The sequence below is a fragment of the Chiloscyllium plagiosum genome, chromosome 2 (assembly GCF_004010195.1).
Source record: "Chiloscyllium plagiosum isolate BGI_BamShark_2017 chromosome 2, ASM401019v2, whole genome shotgun sequence".
NCBI lineage: Eukaryota > Metazoa > Chordata > Chondrichthyes > Orectolobiformes > Hemiscylliidae > Chiloscyllium > Chiloscyllium plagiosum.
The window spans coordinates 116,844,489-116,860,357 of NC_057711.1; the positions used below are offsets into that span (position 1 = coordinate 116,844,489).

Below are 15,869 nucleotides of genomic sequence, written 5' to 3' on the forward strand. Positions count from 1 at the left end.
GAAAGGCAATTTATTTGCCAGGCAATAGGTTTATTACAGACTCTAAAACAATGATTCACTGTCCAAAAAATACTGGGAATAAACTACACAAGCCAGGCTCTGCTGTGAGATATGAGTGTGTCCAATGCAGGATCACACTTTGTAAGTAACCTGTGGCCATCCAGGATGTGCTAATACAGATGAGGAAGAATATTTCATTTCAAAGGCCTGTTTGTTCATATAATTCTCTTCCAGTGAAGCCTGGGTCAATGAACATATTCAAAGTAATGAGGCTTATATTAGGGAGTCAAGGTTTATGGGGGACAGGCAGGAGAATGGAGTTAGGACCACAATCAGAACAGCCATGATAGGATTGAGCATGCTTGATGGGCCAAATAGCTTACACTTGATCCTATTTCATACGACCAGAAATGTTGAGAATAGCTGAGCCAGCACAATGGTGGTATAGCAATTATTATCCCAGAGGTTAAAGATCTTGGCAAGGAGGCAAACAGCTCCTCACTTACAAATTCTCTGGCACTAAAGCCTGCCTGTGAACAGTTGTCATCCCCTCAAGGACTGTTCTTGGTAGCTGAGAATGTTTCACTGTTATCCTTTTTAAGGAGAAATGCCTTAGTGAAGCAGTAGTATTGGGGGTGGGAGGACAGGGGGAGTGGTGGTTTACTGTAACTCTAACTCATCTTCCATCAGGAAATGGATGGGCCTGGTTTGGCCTCTCCCACTGACAGAGAATTAAACATGACAGCAACTTCTGTCTGGTTTAAAATGGTCCCACAGTGTTCTAATTAAGGGGGAAGAGAATTACATACCATTTTCATCATCCTATTGTTGCACAGAATTAATGCGCTGGATTTCAAAAACATATATTTAATCCTCTGCATTCTGTTCCATTTCAGTCAGAAAAACATATTTACTTTTTATTTTAATCTTTTTCATATTAGTTATTGACAGCAAGGGCAGAGATTCAATGTTCTAGCTCAGTCTGTAATGCAAATTAAAACTCTTATTCTTGTTTTTAGATTCTTCCATGCCCTAGTTACAACATTATCTCTGTAACCAACTCTATCTCCTACAGTTCTCTTTACATCTGTAACCTCCTCTAGTTCCAAGGGTCCTCCCTCTCCTTGTAATGTTTGCTAGACCCTCCTTCTCTCTCGCTCTGCAAACTTTTCCCGTCCCTACAACCTTCCCTATCTCAAACTTCTCCAACCCTATAATCCTCTCTAACTCAATATATTCTTACTGTAACATCCTCGCCATCTCTAACCTCCTTCAATACATCCAATCCTCTTTGAGTATGACCTCTTGCAACAGACCGCCATATTTGTAACCTTCTCCAATCTGCCTTATCTCTGCAATCTCCTTCAACCCTCCTTCTACATTTGTCTAAATCTGGTCTTTTGTACAACCCTGATTTCCTTTGGTCCACCATCAGTGGCTATGCTATCAGGGCAATAAGTTCTGGAATTCCCTCCATTGGATGGAAAATGAATTCCATGAGACTGCGGCGGAGGCAGATTCAACCTTGGCTTTCAAAAAAGATTTGGCTAAACATCCAAAAAAAAACTTTGAAGGACACAGGAAATGGACAGGTGAGAAAAATATAAATATACAAATTAGGAGCAAGAGTAAACCATTTGGACCTTGAGCTTGCTTGGCCATTCAATAAGATTGTGGCTGATCTGTCTGATGTGTTTCAAATTCTACATTCCCATCTAGTCTTGATAATGCTTGATTCCCCTGCCTAACAAGAATCTTTGAGTTAAAAGTATTCAATGACCCCCAACTTCACCACCTTCTGAGGCAACTAGGAACTAGAAATGGGCAGAATGCTCTTCTTCAGTGTTGTAATTACCATAAGCCTATATAATTTTCTCTGCCTCTCTATTTTCCTGTAAGATGCTCCTTGAAACCTGCCTCTTTACCCAAGCTTTTGGTCATCAATCCCAATATCTCCTTATGTGGCTCCATTTGAAAGTTTTGAGCTTGACAACAATCCTCAGAAATATTTTGCAATGTGACAGGTGGCATATGAATGCAAGTTGCTGTCATGATAATTTTAGTAAAAAGCAATACTGAATAAAAAAGAGGAAATGCTAATGGATGTACTTTGATACATTATTTAGTGCTAATCCGTAATATTTCATTTTTTCCAAAAGTGAGTTGGTGAACATTAGTGTGAAGATTCTCTCCTTTAAAATTAATCTCTTTGATCAATGTTGTTAACCGTTATCTAATCACACTTCTTAGCCCCAGTGTCTATTTCTGACTGATCATGAATTTACAATGTACCTTGCGATGATTTCACTTCCATATTAGTTACAATATAAATGTTAGACTGAACAATGTAATCTCTGTAAAACAACCTGTACTTCAGTTGTTCGATTTACCTGTGGCTCCCTGTCAATCCTGCTGGGGTCCCGCTCATAACTCTCCGCATAAATCCTGATTGTAGATCCCATACTCCCAGTCCCGCTCAGTCTAAATATGATTCTAGAATCATCCGTGAATATCAATCTCAGGCCCTGTGAGAAGGAAAGTAGAAGTAGTTATCACAAGGAAATTTGTAGTGGGGAAACACTGCTACTGGTAGCTTGGACAAATACCTGTAATGGAAATAATTTATTTCTGTGGCTCTCAATCTAGTGCTTTAAAAGGAAGAGGTTACAGCAAATGTCTTGACTCATTGCTGAAATTCTTGTGGTGTTGTCCAACAGCTGAGAATAGTTAGCTACAAGCCTGGAAAATCCCTAGACCAATATCATTCTCAGCTGAAAGGACATCAACTCCAATGCTGACTGGAAAATATGACCAACGTATAGTGTTTTCTTACCTCATGATACTGCTGAGAATGGTATCACCCATGCTAAAATGGTGGTTTTGTAGAACAAATCAGGCATGGAGTTGTCAACCTTCCAGGATTGCCCTGGGGTCTTGATGAATTGAAGATTGATCTCCCTAATAGGTGAATTAATGATAATGTCTTGTTCTCTTCAGAATGCAGTTTATCTAATCCAATAATATTGGAGAGGGAAGAAAAAGGTTGTCTGACTGGCACTCAGGAATCATCCAAAAAGCAAATAACCAATCTGTTTGTTTTCAAATTGGCTGTAGAAAGTACTTGTAGGAGACATCAGAGGTCATGTGATGGAATCCTGTGGAATTCGAAACCCTAATCGAGTATTGCTGAAGCCCCTAAAGGAGCTAGGGGTGAGATTTACAACATACCAATGAGGCCTCATAATGTTGGCAGTGGATTGACTGCCTATAACTTGTTCTGTAGCCTGATTTCTTGGGGTCAGTTAGTTGAGTTGGCTGGATGACTGGTTTACCATGTAGAGTGACACGAACAGTATAGATTCAGTTCTCGCACTGGCTGAGGTTAATGTGAAGGACTCTCCTTCTCAACCTTTCCCCTCACCTGAGGTGTGGTGGCCCTCAGGTTAAACCACCAGCAGTTACCTCTCCCTAATGAGAGCGTAGCCCTATGGTCCAGTAGGACTATGGTGACTTTTGCGCTCTGATTTCCATGAATCCCTCTACAAACACCATGGAAAGGACCTTGCTGTACATAAATTATCAAATCACCAGGGCAATAGCACTAATTTCCCAAATTAAATGTCTGTTGGGCTCAGTGGTTAGCACTGCTGCCTCACAGCACCAGGGACTCGGGTTCAATTCCTGCATTGGGTGACTGTGTGGAGTTTGCACATTCTCCCCGTGTCTGCGTGTGTTTCCTCCAGGTGCTCCAGTTTCCTCCCACAATCCAAAGATGTGCAGGAACAGATGAATTGGCCATGCTAAATTGCTCAGTGTTAGGTGCATTCGTCAGGAGTAAATATAGGATAGAGGAATGGGTCTGGGAGGTTACTCTTTGGACGATCAGTGTGGACTTGTTGGGCCAAAGGGCATGTTTCCATACGGTAGGGAATCTAATCTAATCTAATCTAATCATGGCAGATAGCAGAGGATAGAAGTATTTCCATGCTCAAAGCAAGAGATTCCAAGATATTTTCATTCTAGTATACACATCAAAGAAATAAAGAACTACATTTATATAGTGATTTCCACATCCTTAGAATGTTCCAAACAACTTCAGAGTCTATTAAGTTCTTTTTAAAGTGTCATCATTGCTGGATGTTACCGCAAACAGCACAGTGATATTGACCAGATCATTTGTTTCAGTGATATTGAGTGAAGGATAAATGTAGGCCAGGCCAATAAAGAGAAGTTTCCTCATCCTTCTTCAACCTAAGATGTATGGGATCTCTGACATCCACCTGAGAGGAACGAGAGGGCCTCAAGTTTAACCGGAAGATTACTCTTCCAATAGTTCAGCACTTTTTCACTACTGCACTGGGAATGTCAACTTAGATATTGTGCTGAAATCTCTGGAGAGGAATTTGAACCCACAACCTTCTCAGTGGAGAGAGGAATACTCACTGAACCATAGCTGAATGCAAAATGAGACCTATTTAAGAGACAAGGATATACTAGGGCTGTAATTAGGGAATATCAGAATATTTTTACATACAAAACATTGAACATTCCCTGCAGCATTCTCTAAGTACATAAACATCGACATTTGGTACATTGCTCTAAATTAGAATGAAAAATTAATTCAGTCAAATCCTTCAAAAGTTAGCTTCAGGTTACAGAGAGAAAATAACGTAGTTCAGAAAACGGAATCATTTATAAAGTTTGTTAAAAAATAAGTCAAATTATATTTATAAGTGTGTGTGTGGGTGGTTGCTGGGAACAGTATTTATTCTCATCAAGAATAAAGTTGGATCATGAGATCTCCCGGACTAGTTTGTTAGCCTGATGGGGGCTGAGGGAGGCATTCCCCATAGAATCTGTTTCTTTGTTGACTCATTCCCCTCACTCCACCCCCCACGTCTGCTTTTTTCTTGCCTCCATTGGAAATTTTAAGGCAGTTGGGCATAGAATGTGAGAAGGGAGTAGGGTACGTGAGATAGGGGAAAACATGGAGAGGGAATGCACATGTGTTTTGGTCATGATGTTCCACTTTCATGGTGTGAACTAGCTACCTGACCATATTGTATGTTTGTATGAGAGGAACACTTCCATTTTAATACAGATAGAGCACAGTGAAGCATCAGGAAGGTAGCAAACCAGGAGGGGGCAGCAAAAAATGCAGGAGCACCTGTCTGACATGGAAAGGAGGAGGATGGGGAAGGGATTGGTCCCACCTGCAAATGTGTCAGCTATGCCTCAATGTGTAGCACTTCCACCACTGAGTCAGAAGGTTGTTAACACAAAATACAGGCCTATGCTGAGGGAAATGTCTTCATAGAGTCATACAGGATGGAAACAGACCCTTCAGTCCAACCAGTCATTCATCTTCAAGCATTTATCCAATTCCCTTTGAAATTTATTATTGAATCTGGTTTCCCTGCCCTTTCAGGAAGCTTGTTTCTGGATTATAACGGAACTATGCAAAACATTGTTCTCTTTTGTGGCTTCTTGTTCTTTTGTTAATTTTTAAAAGTGTGACTTGTCTGGTTGCTCACTCTCTTGTCGCGAGAAACAATTTCTCCTTATTCACTCCATTAAAACCAACTATTATTTGTAAACCTTTCTTAAATCTCCTCATAAGCTTCTCTCTGCTCTAAGCAGAATAATCAATTTCTTTAGTCACCCCACTTAATGAAGCATCCTTTGAATGGTTCATCTCATGTCATAAATGACACCAGTAGGTATTGAATTGAATTATGAAATAGCACAGAAAGGATTTATTCTGTGCATCGAGTCTTTTGAAGAGCAATCCTGTCAGTCCCATTCCTACACTCTCTCCCCATATCCTATTATCATTTTTCTCCTTCAAGTATTTTTAAATTCCCATTTGAAGGTTTCTATTGAATCAGTTTCCACCAAAATATCAGGCAGTGCATCCTAATCACATGCTGCGTAGAAAAAGGTTTGTGTCATGGTACCCTTACGACTTTTGCCAACTGTCTTAAATTTATGCCTCTCCTTGGCCCCTCAGCCATTGAAAATAGACATCACTTTGTCTAAACCCCTCAGTAGTTTCAAAGCCTTATTGAATCCCTCCGTGGACCACTTTCCTCTCAGGAAAACTATCCAGTTTCTCAATTGACCAACCCAACTGCATTTCCCCATCTATAGAATAATTCCAGTGAAACTAGTTTTCAAACAAATGCACCACTTACACATCCTCAATTATATATGATGCAATCACAGGGACATTTATAAAATGTAATGTAAATACTTGTCATAGGATATAAAACATAGATTTTGAAAAACGTAATGGAGACTAAATCTACAAATCCTAATTACAGAGAATGTAACTAGACCTTAAGTTCATTTCCTGTGCAATGTTGCATCGCTATGTTTTATAATGATGCAAAGAATTATAATGAATACAGGAAGTGTGGCATGATTATTGTGAAAAGGGGCCAATTATATATTGGTTCTTTGGATTTTACTTTATATTAACCCCTTCCTTCTTGGTTTTGAGAATACCATTGCAGGATTTAACCTGCTCAGTTTAGGAACTCAGGACAGGAGGTGGTTCCTGTAGCTAGTTCAATATTCAATTAGATCATAGCTAATCTATGACATCACTCTATACATCCAGCCTTGTGATTTTAGCTAACATAAATTTCAAAGATTTGGCACAGACATGCTGGCCAAATGATCTCTGTCAATGTTGTAAGATTTTATCAACAGACTTATTAATATCAATTCGCCAACTGTTATGAACAACTGCTATTTGTGGAAGAGAAATCTAAACGTTGACCAACTTTTGCATGGGAAAATACTTCCGAACTTCACTCATCAAAGGCCTGGCTCTAATTGTTACATTTAGAACCCCCAGTTCTAAGCTCTCCAGACAGTAGAACAGTATGTAACTATGTTAGATCTAATATATTGAATAATTGAATAAATCATCCTTAATCTTCTAACCTCTAAACAGTACAATCTAAATTGTGTGTTTTCTCCTTGTAATTTAACTTGCAGAGTTTAGGTTTCATTTGGGCAAATCCGCTGAAAGTTCCCTCCATGGACAATATATCCTTCCTATGGTGTGCTGCCAAGAACGAGAACCAGAGAATAATTATAGTGCAGAAGGATGCTTTTTGGTCCATTGTGGTCATGTTGACTTTGAGAGCAACTCAGCTGGTCCTTTATTCCTATAGTCCTAAAATTCTTTTTCTTCTCTTCAGATAATTATCAATTCAAATCTGAACACTCCAGGAGCAGTCTAACCAAGGATAACCTCTAAACACACTACGTAGTCTCTTGAGAGCCATGAAGCTTAAATAAGATAGCAATCAGATATCACTGAGCAGCCTGGCTGGGATACTTTGGATTCCTGAGGTGGCCTCAGGCATTCCAGGAATACATGAATTGGAATATAAACATCAAGCAGATTGTAATGATTGTAAGGTTGTTAACTTCCCCTCCATGTTAAAATCTGAATATCATAGGCCTGTCATTAAAAGTTGGGATAGAAGCCCATGACAATACAAAGCTTTATTTTATTTGACATCACATCCCAAAGTGCTTTTCAGCCAATGGAGTACTGCTAAAATGGAGGAAACACTGCAGCCAAATTGACATTGCAAAATCTCACAAATAACAATAAGATATTTGATCTAGTTTATGGTTTTCTATATTTTGGCCCTTGTAACATATACCTTAGAAAGTTGGCTTCTTATTGAGTCAGATATCTTGAAGTTTATTAACAACACTAATTACATGGTTACAATAGCACAGACTCATACGTATGCAGGTCTGTACTTACTGACATTACATACATCTTACACACAACTGACTGGCTACATTTCCTCTATTACACAGAGAGTGACTTCAGGTGAGATGGATAACTTTGAGTAAGAATATCACATGTTGTAGTATTATAGCAACTATCTTTAACGTAAAGGCCTATCTAGTATGGAACTTATATAGAGTCATAGAGATGTACAGCATGGAAACAGACCCTTTGGTCCAACCCGTCCACACCGACCAGATATCCCAACGCAATCTAGTCTCACCTGCCAGCACCCGGCCCATATCCCTCTAAACCCTGCCTATTCATATACCCATCCAAATGCCTCTTAAATGTTGCAATTGTACCAGCCTCCACCACATCCTCTGGCAGCTCATTCCATACACGTACCACCCTCTGCGTGAAAACGTTGCCCCTTAGGTCTCTTTTATATCTTTCCCCTCTCACCCTAAACCTATGCCCTCTAGTTCTGGACTCCCTGACCCCAGGGAAAAGACTTTGTCTATTTATCCTATCCATGCCCCACATAATTTTGTAAACCTCTATAAGGTCACCCCTCGGCCTCCAACGCTCCAGGGAAAACAGCCCCAGCCTGTTCAGCCTTTCCCTGTAGCTCAGAAGTTAGGTCTTGCTGCATATCAAAGTTGAAACTTTATTGCTGGAACAGCACAGCAGGTCAGGCAGCATCCAGGGAACAGGAGATTCGACGTTTCGGGCACATGCCCTTCTTCAGGAATGAGCAGAGAGTGTTCAGCAGGAGAAGATAAAAGGTAGGGAGGAGGGGCTTGGAGGAGGGGCGTTGGAAATGTGATAGGTGGAAAGAGGTCAAGGTGAGGGTGATAGGTCGGAGTAGGGTGGAGGCGGGGAGGTCAAGAAGAAGACTGCAGGTCAGGAGGGCGGTGCCGGGCTGGAGGGATTCGGCTGAGACAAGGTGGGGGGAGGGGGGATGAAGAAACTGGTGAAGTCCAAGTTCATCCCCTGTGGTTGGAGGGTTCCCAGTCGGAAGATAAGATGCTCCTCCTCCGACCGTCGGGTTGTTGTGGTTTGGCGGTGGATGAGTCCAATGACCTGCATATCCTCGGTGGAGTGGGAGGGGGAGTTGAAATGCTGTGCCACAGGTTGGTTGGGTTGGTTCGTCCGGGTGGCCCAGAGGTGCTCTCTGAATCGCTCCGCAAGTAGGCGGCCTGTCTCCCCAATATAGAGGAGGCCACACCGGCTGCAGCGGATGCAGTAGATGATGTGGGTGGAGGTGCAGGTGAATCTGTGGCGGATATGGAAGTTTCCCTTGGGGCCTTGGAGAGAAGTGAGGGGGGAGGTGTGGGCGCAAGTGTTGCACCTCCTGCGGTTGCAAGGGAAGGTGCCGGGAGTGGTGGTTGGGTCGGTGGGGGGTGTGGATCTGACAAGGGAGTCGCGGAGGGAGTGGTCTCTACGGACAGCTGATAGGGGAGGGGAGGGAAATATATCCTTGGTGGTGGGGTCTGTTTGGAGGTGGCGGAAGTGACGGCGGATGATGCGCTGTACATGGAGATTGGTGGGGTGGTAGGTGAGGACCAGTGGGGTTCTGTCCTGGTGGCGGTTGGAGGGGCGGGGCTCAAGGGCGGAGGAGCGGGAAGTGGAGGAGATGCGGTGGAGGGCACCGTCGACCATGTCGGGGGGGAAATTGCGGTCCTTGAAGAAGGAGGCCGTCTGTGTTGTGCGTATTTTGAACTGGTCCTCCTGGGAGCAGATGCGGCGGAGACGAAGGAATTGGCGTTTTTACAGGGGGCAGGATGGGAGGAGGTGTAGTCTAGGTAGCTGTGGGAGTCGGTTGGTTTGTAGTAGATGTCCGTGTTGATTCGGTCGCCTGAGATAGAAACAGAAAGGTCTAGGAAGGGGAGGGAGGAGTCCGAGACTGTCCAGGTGAATTTGAGGTCGGGGTGGAAGGTGTTAGTGTAGTGGATGAACTGTTCAACCTCCTCGTGGGAGCACGAGGTAGCGCCGATACAGTCATCAATGTAGCGGAGGAAAAGATGGGGGGTGGGGCCAGTGTAGTTGTGGAAGATGGATTGTTCCACATACCCTACAAAGAGGCAGGCATAGCTGCGGCCTATGCGGGTGCCCATGGCTACTCCTTTTGTTTGGAGAAAGTGGGAGGATTGGAAAGAAAAGTTGTTCAGGGTGAGGACCAGTTCGGTCAGTCGAAGGAGGGTGTCGGTGGAAGGGTACTGGGTGGTACGGCGGGAAAGGCAGAAGCGGAGTGCTTTGAGTCCTTCGTGATGGGGGATGGAGGTGTACAGGGACTGGATGTCCATGGTGAAGATGAGGCGTTGGGGACCGGGGAAGCGGGAATCCTGGAGGAGGTGGAGGGCGTGGGTGGTGTCACGAACGTAGGTGGGGAGTTCTTGGACTAATGGGGACAGGACCGTGTCGAGGTAGGAGGAGATGAGTTCGGTTGGGCAGGAGCAGGCTGAGACGATGGGTCGTCCGGGGCAGTCAGGTTTGTGGATTTTGGGCAGGAGGTAGAAACGGGCGGTTCGGGGTTGTGGGACTATGAGGTTGGAGGCGGTGGATGGGAGGTCCCCTGAGGTGATGAGGTTATGGACGGTCTGGGAGATGATGGTTTGGTGGTGGGGGGTGGGGTCATGGTCAAGGGGACGGTAGGAGGAGGTATCTGCGAGCTGGCGTTTGGCCTCAGCGGTGTAAAGGTCAGTGCGCCAAACTACTACTGCGCCTCCCTTGTCAGCTGGAATCTCCTGGAACAGCTGTGCCCGAAACGTCGAATCTCCTGTTCCCTGGATGCTGCCTGACCTGCTGTGCTGTTCCAGCAATAAAGTTTCAACATCTGCCTCCAATCAGCTTTCGAAAGTTCTTGCCTAATACCGTCAAAATTGGCCTTTCTCCAATTTAGAACTTCAACTTTTAGATCTGGTCTATCCTTTTCCATCATTATTTTAAAACGTATAGAATTATGGTCGCTGGCCCCAAAGTGCTCCCCCACTGACACCTTGGTCACCTGCCCAGCCTTATTTCCCAAGAGTAGGTCAGGTATTGCACCTTCTCTAGTAGGTACATCCACATACTGAATCAGAAAATTGTCTTGTACACACTTAAGAAATTCCTCTCCATCTAAACCTTTAACACTATGGCAGTCCCAGTCGATATTTGGAAAGTTAAAATCCCCCACCATAACTACCCTATTATTCTTACAAGTAGCTGAGATTTCCTTACAAGTTTGTTTCTCAATTTCCCTCTGACTATTGGGGGGTCTATAATACAATCCTAATAAGATGATCATCCCTTTCTTATCATAATACAACATTCCCTCTTTTGTCTTTAAAGAATGGGAATCCTTTCTCTGACAAACATATAGAAATATTTCTTTACATATTTGGAAAATGGCTCTATGATATGACCAGATCTAGGCCTTATACGGTTATCACAACTTATTGGTTTAGATTTGGTCTGTCGTGTGCTGTCATCGAGGATGGATGCATTTTATTTATTGTAGCTGTGTGGTTGCTTTCTAATTTGATACCTTTTATATCTGAGTAAACATCCTGTGCGATGGGTGGTTGATGATATGCAATTCTAATATGTCATCTATTTCCTTGTAGAAGTTAGCCATTGCCCATTACTGGATGTAGGTTTGCTCGCTGAGCTGGAAGGTTCATTTTCAGAAGTTTCATCACCATTCTAGGTAACATCTTCACTGAGCCTCCGAATGAACCCTGTTCATTACTCATTACATCAGACAACCTCGGCTGGAGACGTGCTATCTTTCCATGAATCTATGTGCTCGTACTAAAACCTCAACCTCATATGCTTTGTCCTGGATGAGGTTGGAATAACTATCTGCATTCTCATTAATCATTTTGTCTGTTCTTTCCAACAATGTGTCAGGTCATTGAATCGTGATAGTGTGGAAGGGAAAAACTGTGTGTTTCTTCCAAATGTGAGAGTTGCTGGTAAGAGTAAACCATTGCCTAGATGAGTAGCATGTAGCTTTGAAACAGCTATCTAAAAATGTTATCAAGTCACTTTATATTTAATGATCATGGAGCATGCAGTATGAACTCTGCATTCTGTGGGACTGTTCAAATGACGGGATCAAGGAAAAAAACTAATATGTTGAACATTCCACTTCCTGCATTCACCTTTGAAGCACGCATTACCACAAACTATTGTCAGACACAATTTATTATGGCAAATTGGATGGTCAATGTATCAAAAATGTCGGACTGTAGTATCTTTAATTTGTCATAGAAAAGGAAATTTGGTTACTAGAATTTAATTGATGTGAAAAGTATCAATTACAATTAGACACCATGGCTCAGTAGAAATCTAATGCATAAGGAAAGGTTCATATGGTTGTTGAAGTTGATCAGTTGATTAGTTGATCAATGTCATTGAATCGTACAGCATGGAAACAGACCCTTCGGTCCAACTTGTCCATGCTGATCAGATATCCCAACCCAAACTAGTCCCACCTGCCAGCACCTGGCCCACATCCCTTCAAACCCTTCTTATTCATATACCCATCCAGAAGCTTTTAAATGTTGCAATTGTACCAGCCTCCACCACTTCCTCTGGTAGCTCATTCCATACATTTACCACCCTCTGCGTGAAAAGGATGCCCCTTAGGTCTCTTTTATATCTTCCCCTCTCACCCCAAACCCATGCCCTCTAGTTCTGGATGTCCCTCGTGATTTTATAAACCTCTAAAAGGTCTCCCCTTAACCTCCAATGCTCCAGGGAAAACAGCCCCTGCTTGTTCAGCCTCTCCTTATAGCTCAAATCCTCCAACCCTGGCAATATCCTAGTAAATCTTTTCTGAACCCTTTCAAGTTTCATAATATCTTTCCAATAGGAAAGAGACTAGAAGTGCATGCAATATTCCAACAGTCGCCGAACCAATGTCCTGTACAGCTACAACATGACATCCCAACTCCTGTACTCAATACTCTGACCAATAAAGGAAAGCATACCAAACGCCTTCTTCATTATCCATCTACCTGCGACTGCACATTCAAGGAGCTATGAACCTACACTCCAAGATCTCTTTGTTTAGCAACACTCCCGAGGACCTTACCATTAAGTGTATATATCCTGCTAAGATTTGCTTTCCCAAAATGCAGCACCTCATATTTATCTAAATTAAACTCCATCTGCCACTTCTCAGACCATTGGCCCATCTGATCAAGATCCTGTTGTAACCTTCTTTGCTGTCCACTACACCTTCAATTTTGGTGTCATCTGCAAACTTACTAACTGTACCTCTTATGCTCACTTCCAAATCATTTATATAAATGATGATCATTTCTGAACCTTCTCCAGTTTAATAGCATCCTTCCTATAATTGGGTAACCAAAACTGCACATCGTATTCTGGAACAGGGCTCACCAACGTCCAGTACAACCTCAACATGATTCCCAACTCCTATACTCAAGGGTCTGAGCAATGAAGGCAAGCATGCTAAATGCCTTCTTAACTACCCATCTACCTGTGATGCAAATTTCAAAGAATTATACACTAGTACCCCTAGGTCTCTCAGTTCTACAACACTACCTAGGGCCCTACCATTAATTATATAAGTCCTGCCCATGTTTGTTTTACCAAAATGGAATATCTTGCATTTATCCACATTAAACCCCATCTGCCACTCCACACTCCATTGATCAAGATCTCTTTGTAATCCTGGATAACCTTCTTTCCTGTCCATTGTATCATCAATTTTGGTGTCACCTGCAAACTTACTAACCATGCCTCTTATTTTCTCATCCAAATTGTTTATGTAAATGACAACTAGAAGTGGTCCCAGTACCAATCCCTGTGGAACAATATGTGGATTGACACATCGCTTGTTCTTTTTCACTCATGTCATCTATATGCACCTAGTCTAGCATGTCATTTTAGAGCGAGTGGAATTATAACTTGTTTGTCTCTTGCTCTTTTAATGTTACAGACTTATGTCTGTTCGTAGCTTTCATGCCTAAAATAGTGATAGCTTTTTGTTAATCTTCATGCCTTTTCAGAAAAAAGACAATGAAAGAATCACGAGATGTCTGGACTCAGATAAGGCCTTTTCAGCATAGAAGATCACAGAATCACAGTGTTTTGATGTAAGAGGAGGCTATTTGGCCTATTGAACCTGCACTGGCTTGTTAAGTAATCATTATTACCTGCTGACAATCTGCTCCAAAAGGTGAAAATTTTAAGTTTTCTGTAGGAAATATTTAGACATCTTAAAATTTGATTGCTTAACAGATTTAATGAGATGAAGCTCATTAAAGCCTTTATGCTTGAAAGAAATATTTTTAAAAATCTCTCGTACTGCTGATCAATTACAGGAGAGGAAGGAAGTTTTCAAACAAAATGGAGTTCATTATTTGAAAACAAAATGCTTCAATATCTTCCTTTACAACCAGGTAAGAACTGTTTGTTGTTTTTATACTTCAAATCTTCGGAGAACCTACTTTAATTAGAAGGGGTAAGCAGCTGTATAGGTGAGACAATGAATTTGACAGAGGCTGCTTGGACTTCAGCAAGGGTATTGATAAGGTCCCCACATGGGAGACTGGTAGCAAAGGTAAGAGACCTTAGGATTCAAGGAAACTTGACAAACTGGATTTATGATTGGCTGAGTGGCAGGAAGCAGAGGGTGATGGCTGATGGATGTTTTTATGACTGGAGGCCTGTGTCCAATGGGGTCCCACAGGAATCAGATTTGGAGCCCTTACTGTTTGTGTTATACATTAATGATTTAGGCTTGAATAGAGGAGGGCTGATCAGTAAGTTCATGGATGATTTAAAAATAGGTAGAGTGGTAAATAGTGAAGAGGATGGGTTGTAAGAGGATATAGACTGGCTGGTCATAGATGGGCTGATCAGTGACAAATGGAATTCAGTAAGTGTGAAGTAACACACTTGGGCAGGAAAAATAAGACAAGCAAATACATGAGAAGTTTAAGGATCAGAGAGATCACGATATGCATGTCCATCAGTCCCTTAAGATAGCAGGATAGTAGATAAGGTGGTTAAGAAGGCACATGGGATACTTGGCTTTATTAGCCAAAGCAGAGAGTTTAAAAGCAGGGGGACTTATGCTGCAACTGTATAAAATATTAGTTAGGCCAGAGCTGGAGTACTGTGTGCAGTTCTGGAATCGACATCCTAGGACGGATGTGATTGCATTGGAGAGAGAGCAGAGTAGGTTTATTATTTATTGCCTGTGCTGGGAGAGTTTTAGTTCAAAGACAGATTCCATAATTGCATTAATAGACTGGATGGCCACTGTTTTGGAAAATTGCAAGGGGATTCTCCCCTCTATCCTAGCCAATATTTAATCCTCAACCAACATTGCCAGAAAACTGTCTACCTGGTGATGATCAAGATCGTTGTTTGTGGAATCTTGTCATGTGCACATTGGATCCTATCGATGTACATTATTATGGTTGTTTTCCTTGGATCAAAGGAGATGGAGGAGACATGATTAAGATTATCCAAGTAGACGGGCATAGACAGGGTGGATGGATCAATGGAGGGATTAATGACCAGGGTGCATGGATTTAATGTAAGGGGCAGGGATGTTTAGAGGGGACGTGAGGAAACCTTTGCTTTCACTCAGAGGGTGGTAGAGGCATAAACCTTCATAACATTTAAGAAGTACTTAGGCATACACTTGGAATGCCAAGTTTTCCAAGGCTGTGGGCCAAGTGCTGGAAAATGGGATTAGGACAGTCAGGTTGCTTTTGTCCAGCACAGTTTCAATGGGCTGAAGGGCCTTTTGCTATGGTGCAGACCTCTAAAAGAAGTGACAGCGACACAAGGAAAAGCTTTCTCGTGCAGCAAATTGCTGGGATCTGGAATACCCTGCCTGAGAGTGTGATGGAGGCAAATTCAATTGAGGCATGCTAGAGGAAATTAGATTGTTATTTGAAAAGGAAGAATATACATGGCTTTGGGGAGAAGATAGGAGAATGGGACTAGATAGATAACTCCCAAAGAGAGCTAGCACAAATGTAATGGGCTGAATAATCTCTTGCTGTGCTGTAACCATTCCATAATTGCATTAATAGACTGGATGGCCACTGTTTTGGAAAATCGCAAGGGGATT

General features: G+C 42.4%; 1 protein-coding gene across 1 annotated transcript in view; it reads right to left on the reverse strand.

Moving 5' to 3' along the window:
- The window catches only part of pgm5 (phosphoglucomutase 5), a 174,057-nt gene that overhangs the window by 11,267 nt on the left and 146,921 nt on the right, over positions 1-15,869 (reverse strand). The window contains exon 10 of the mRNA XM_043716994.1: positions 2,391-2,525. Coding sequence (XP_043572929.1) covers positions 2,391-2,525 — 135 coding nt within the window. The remainder of the gene's footprint in view (positions 1-2,390; positions 2,526-15,869) is intronic.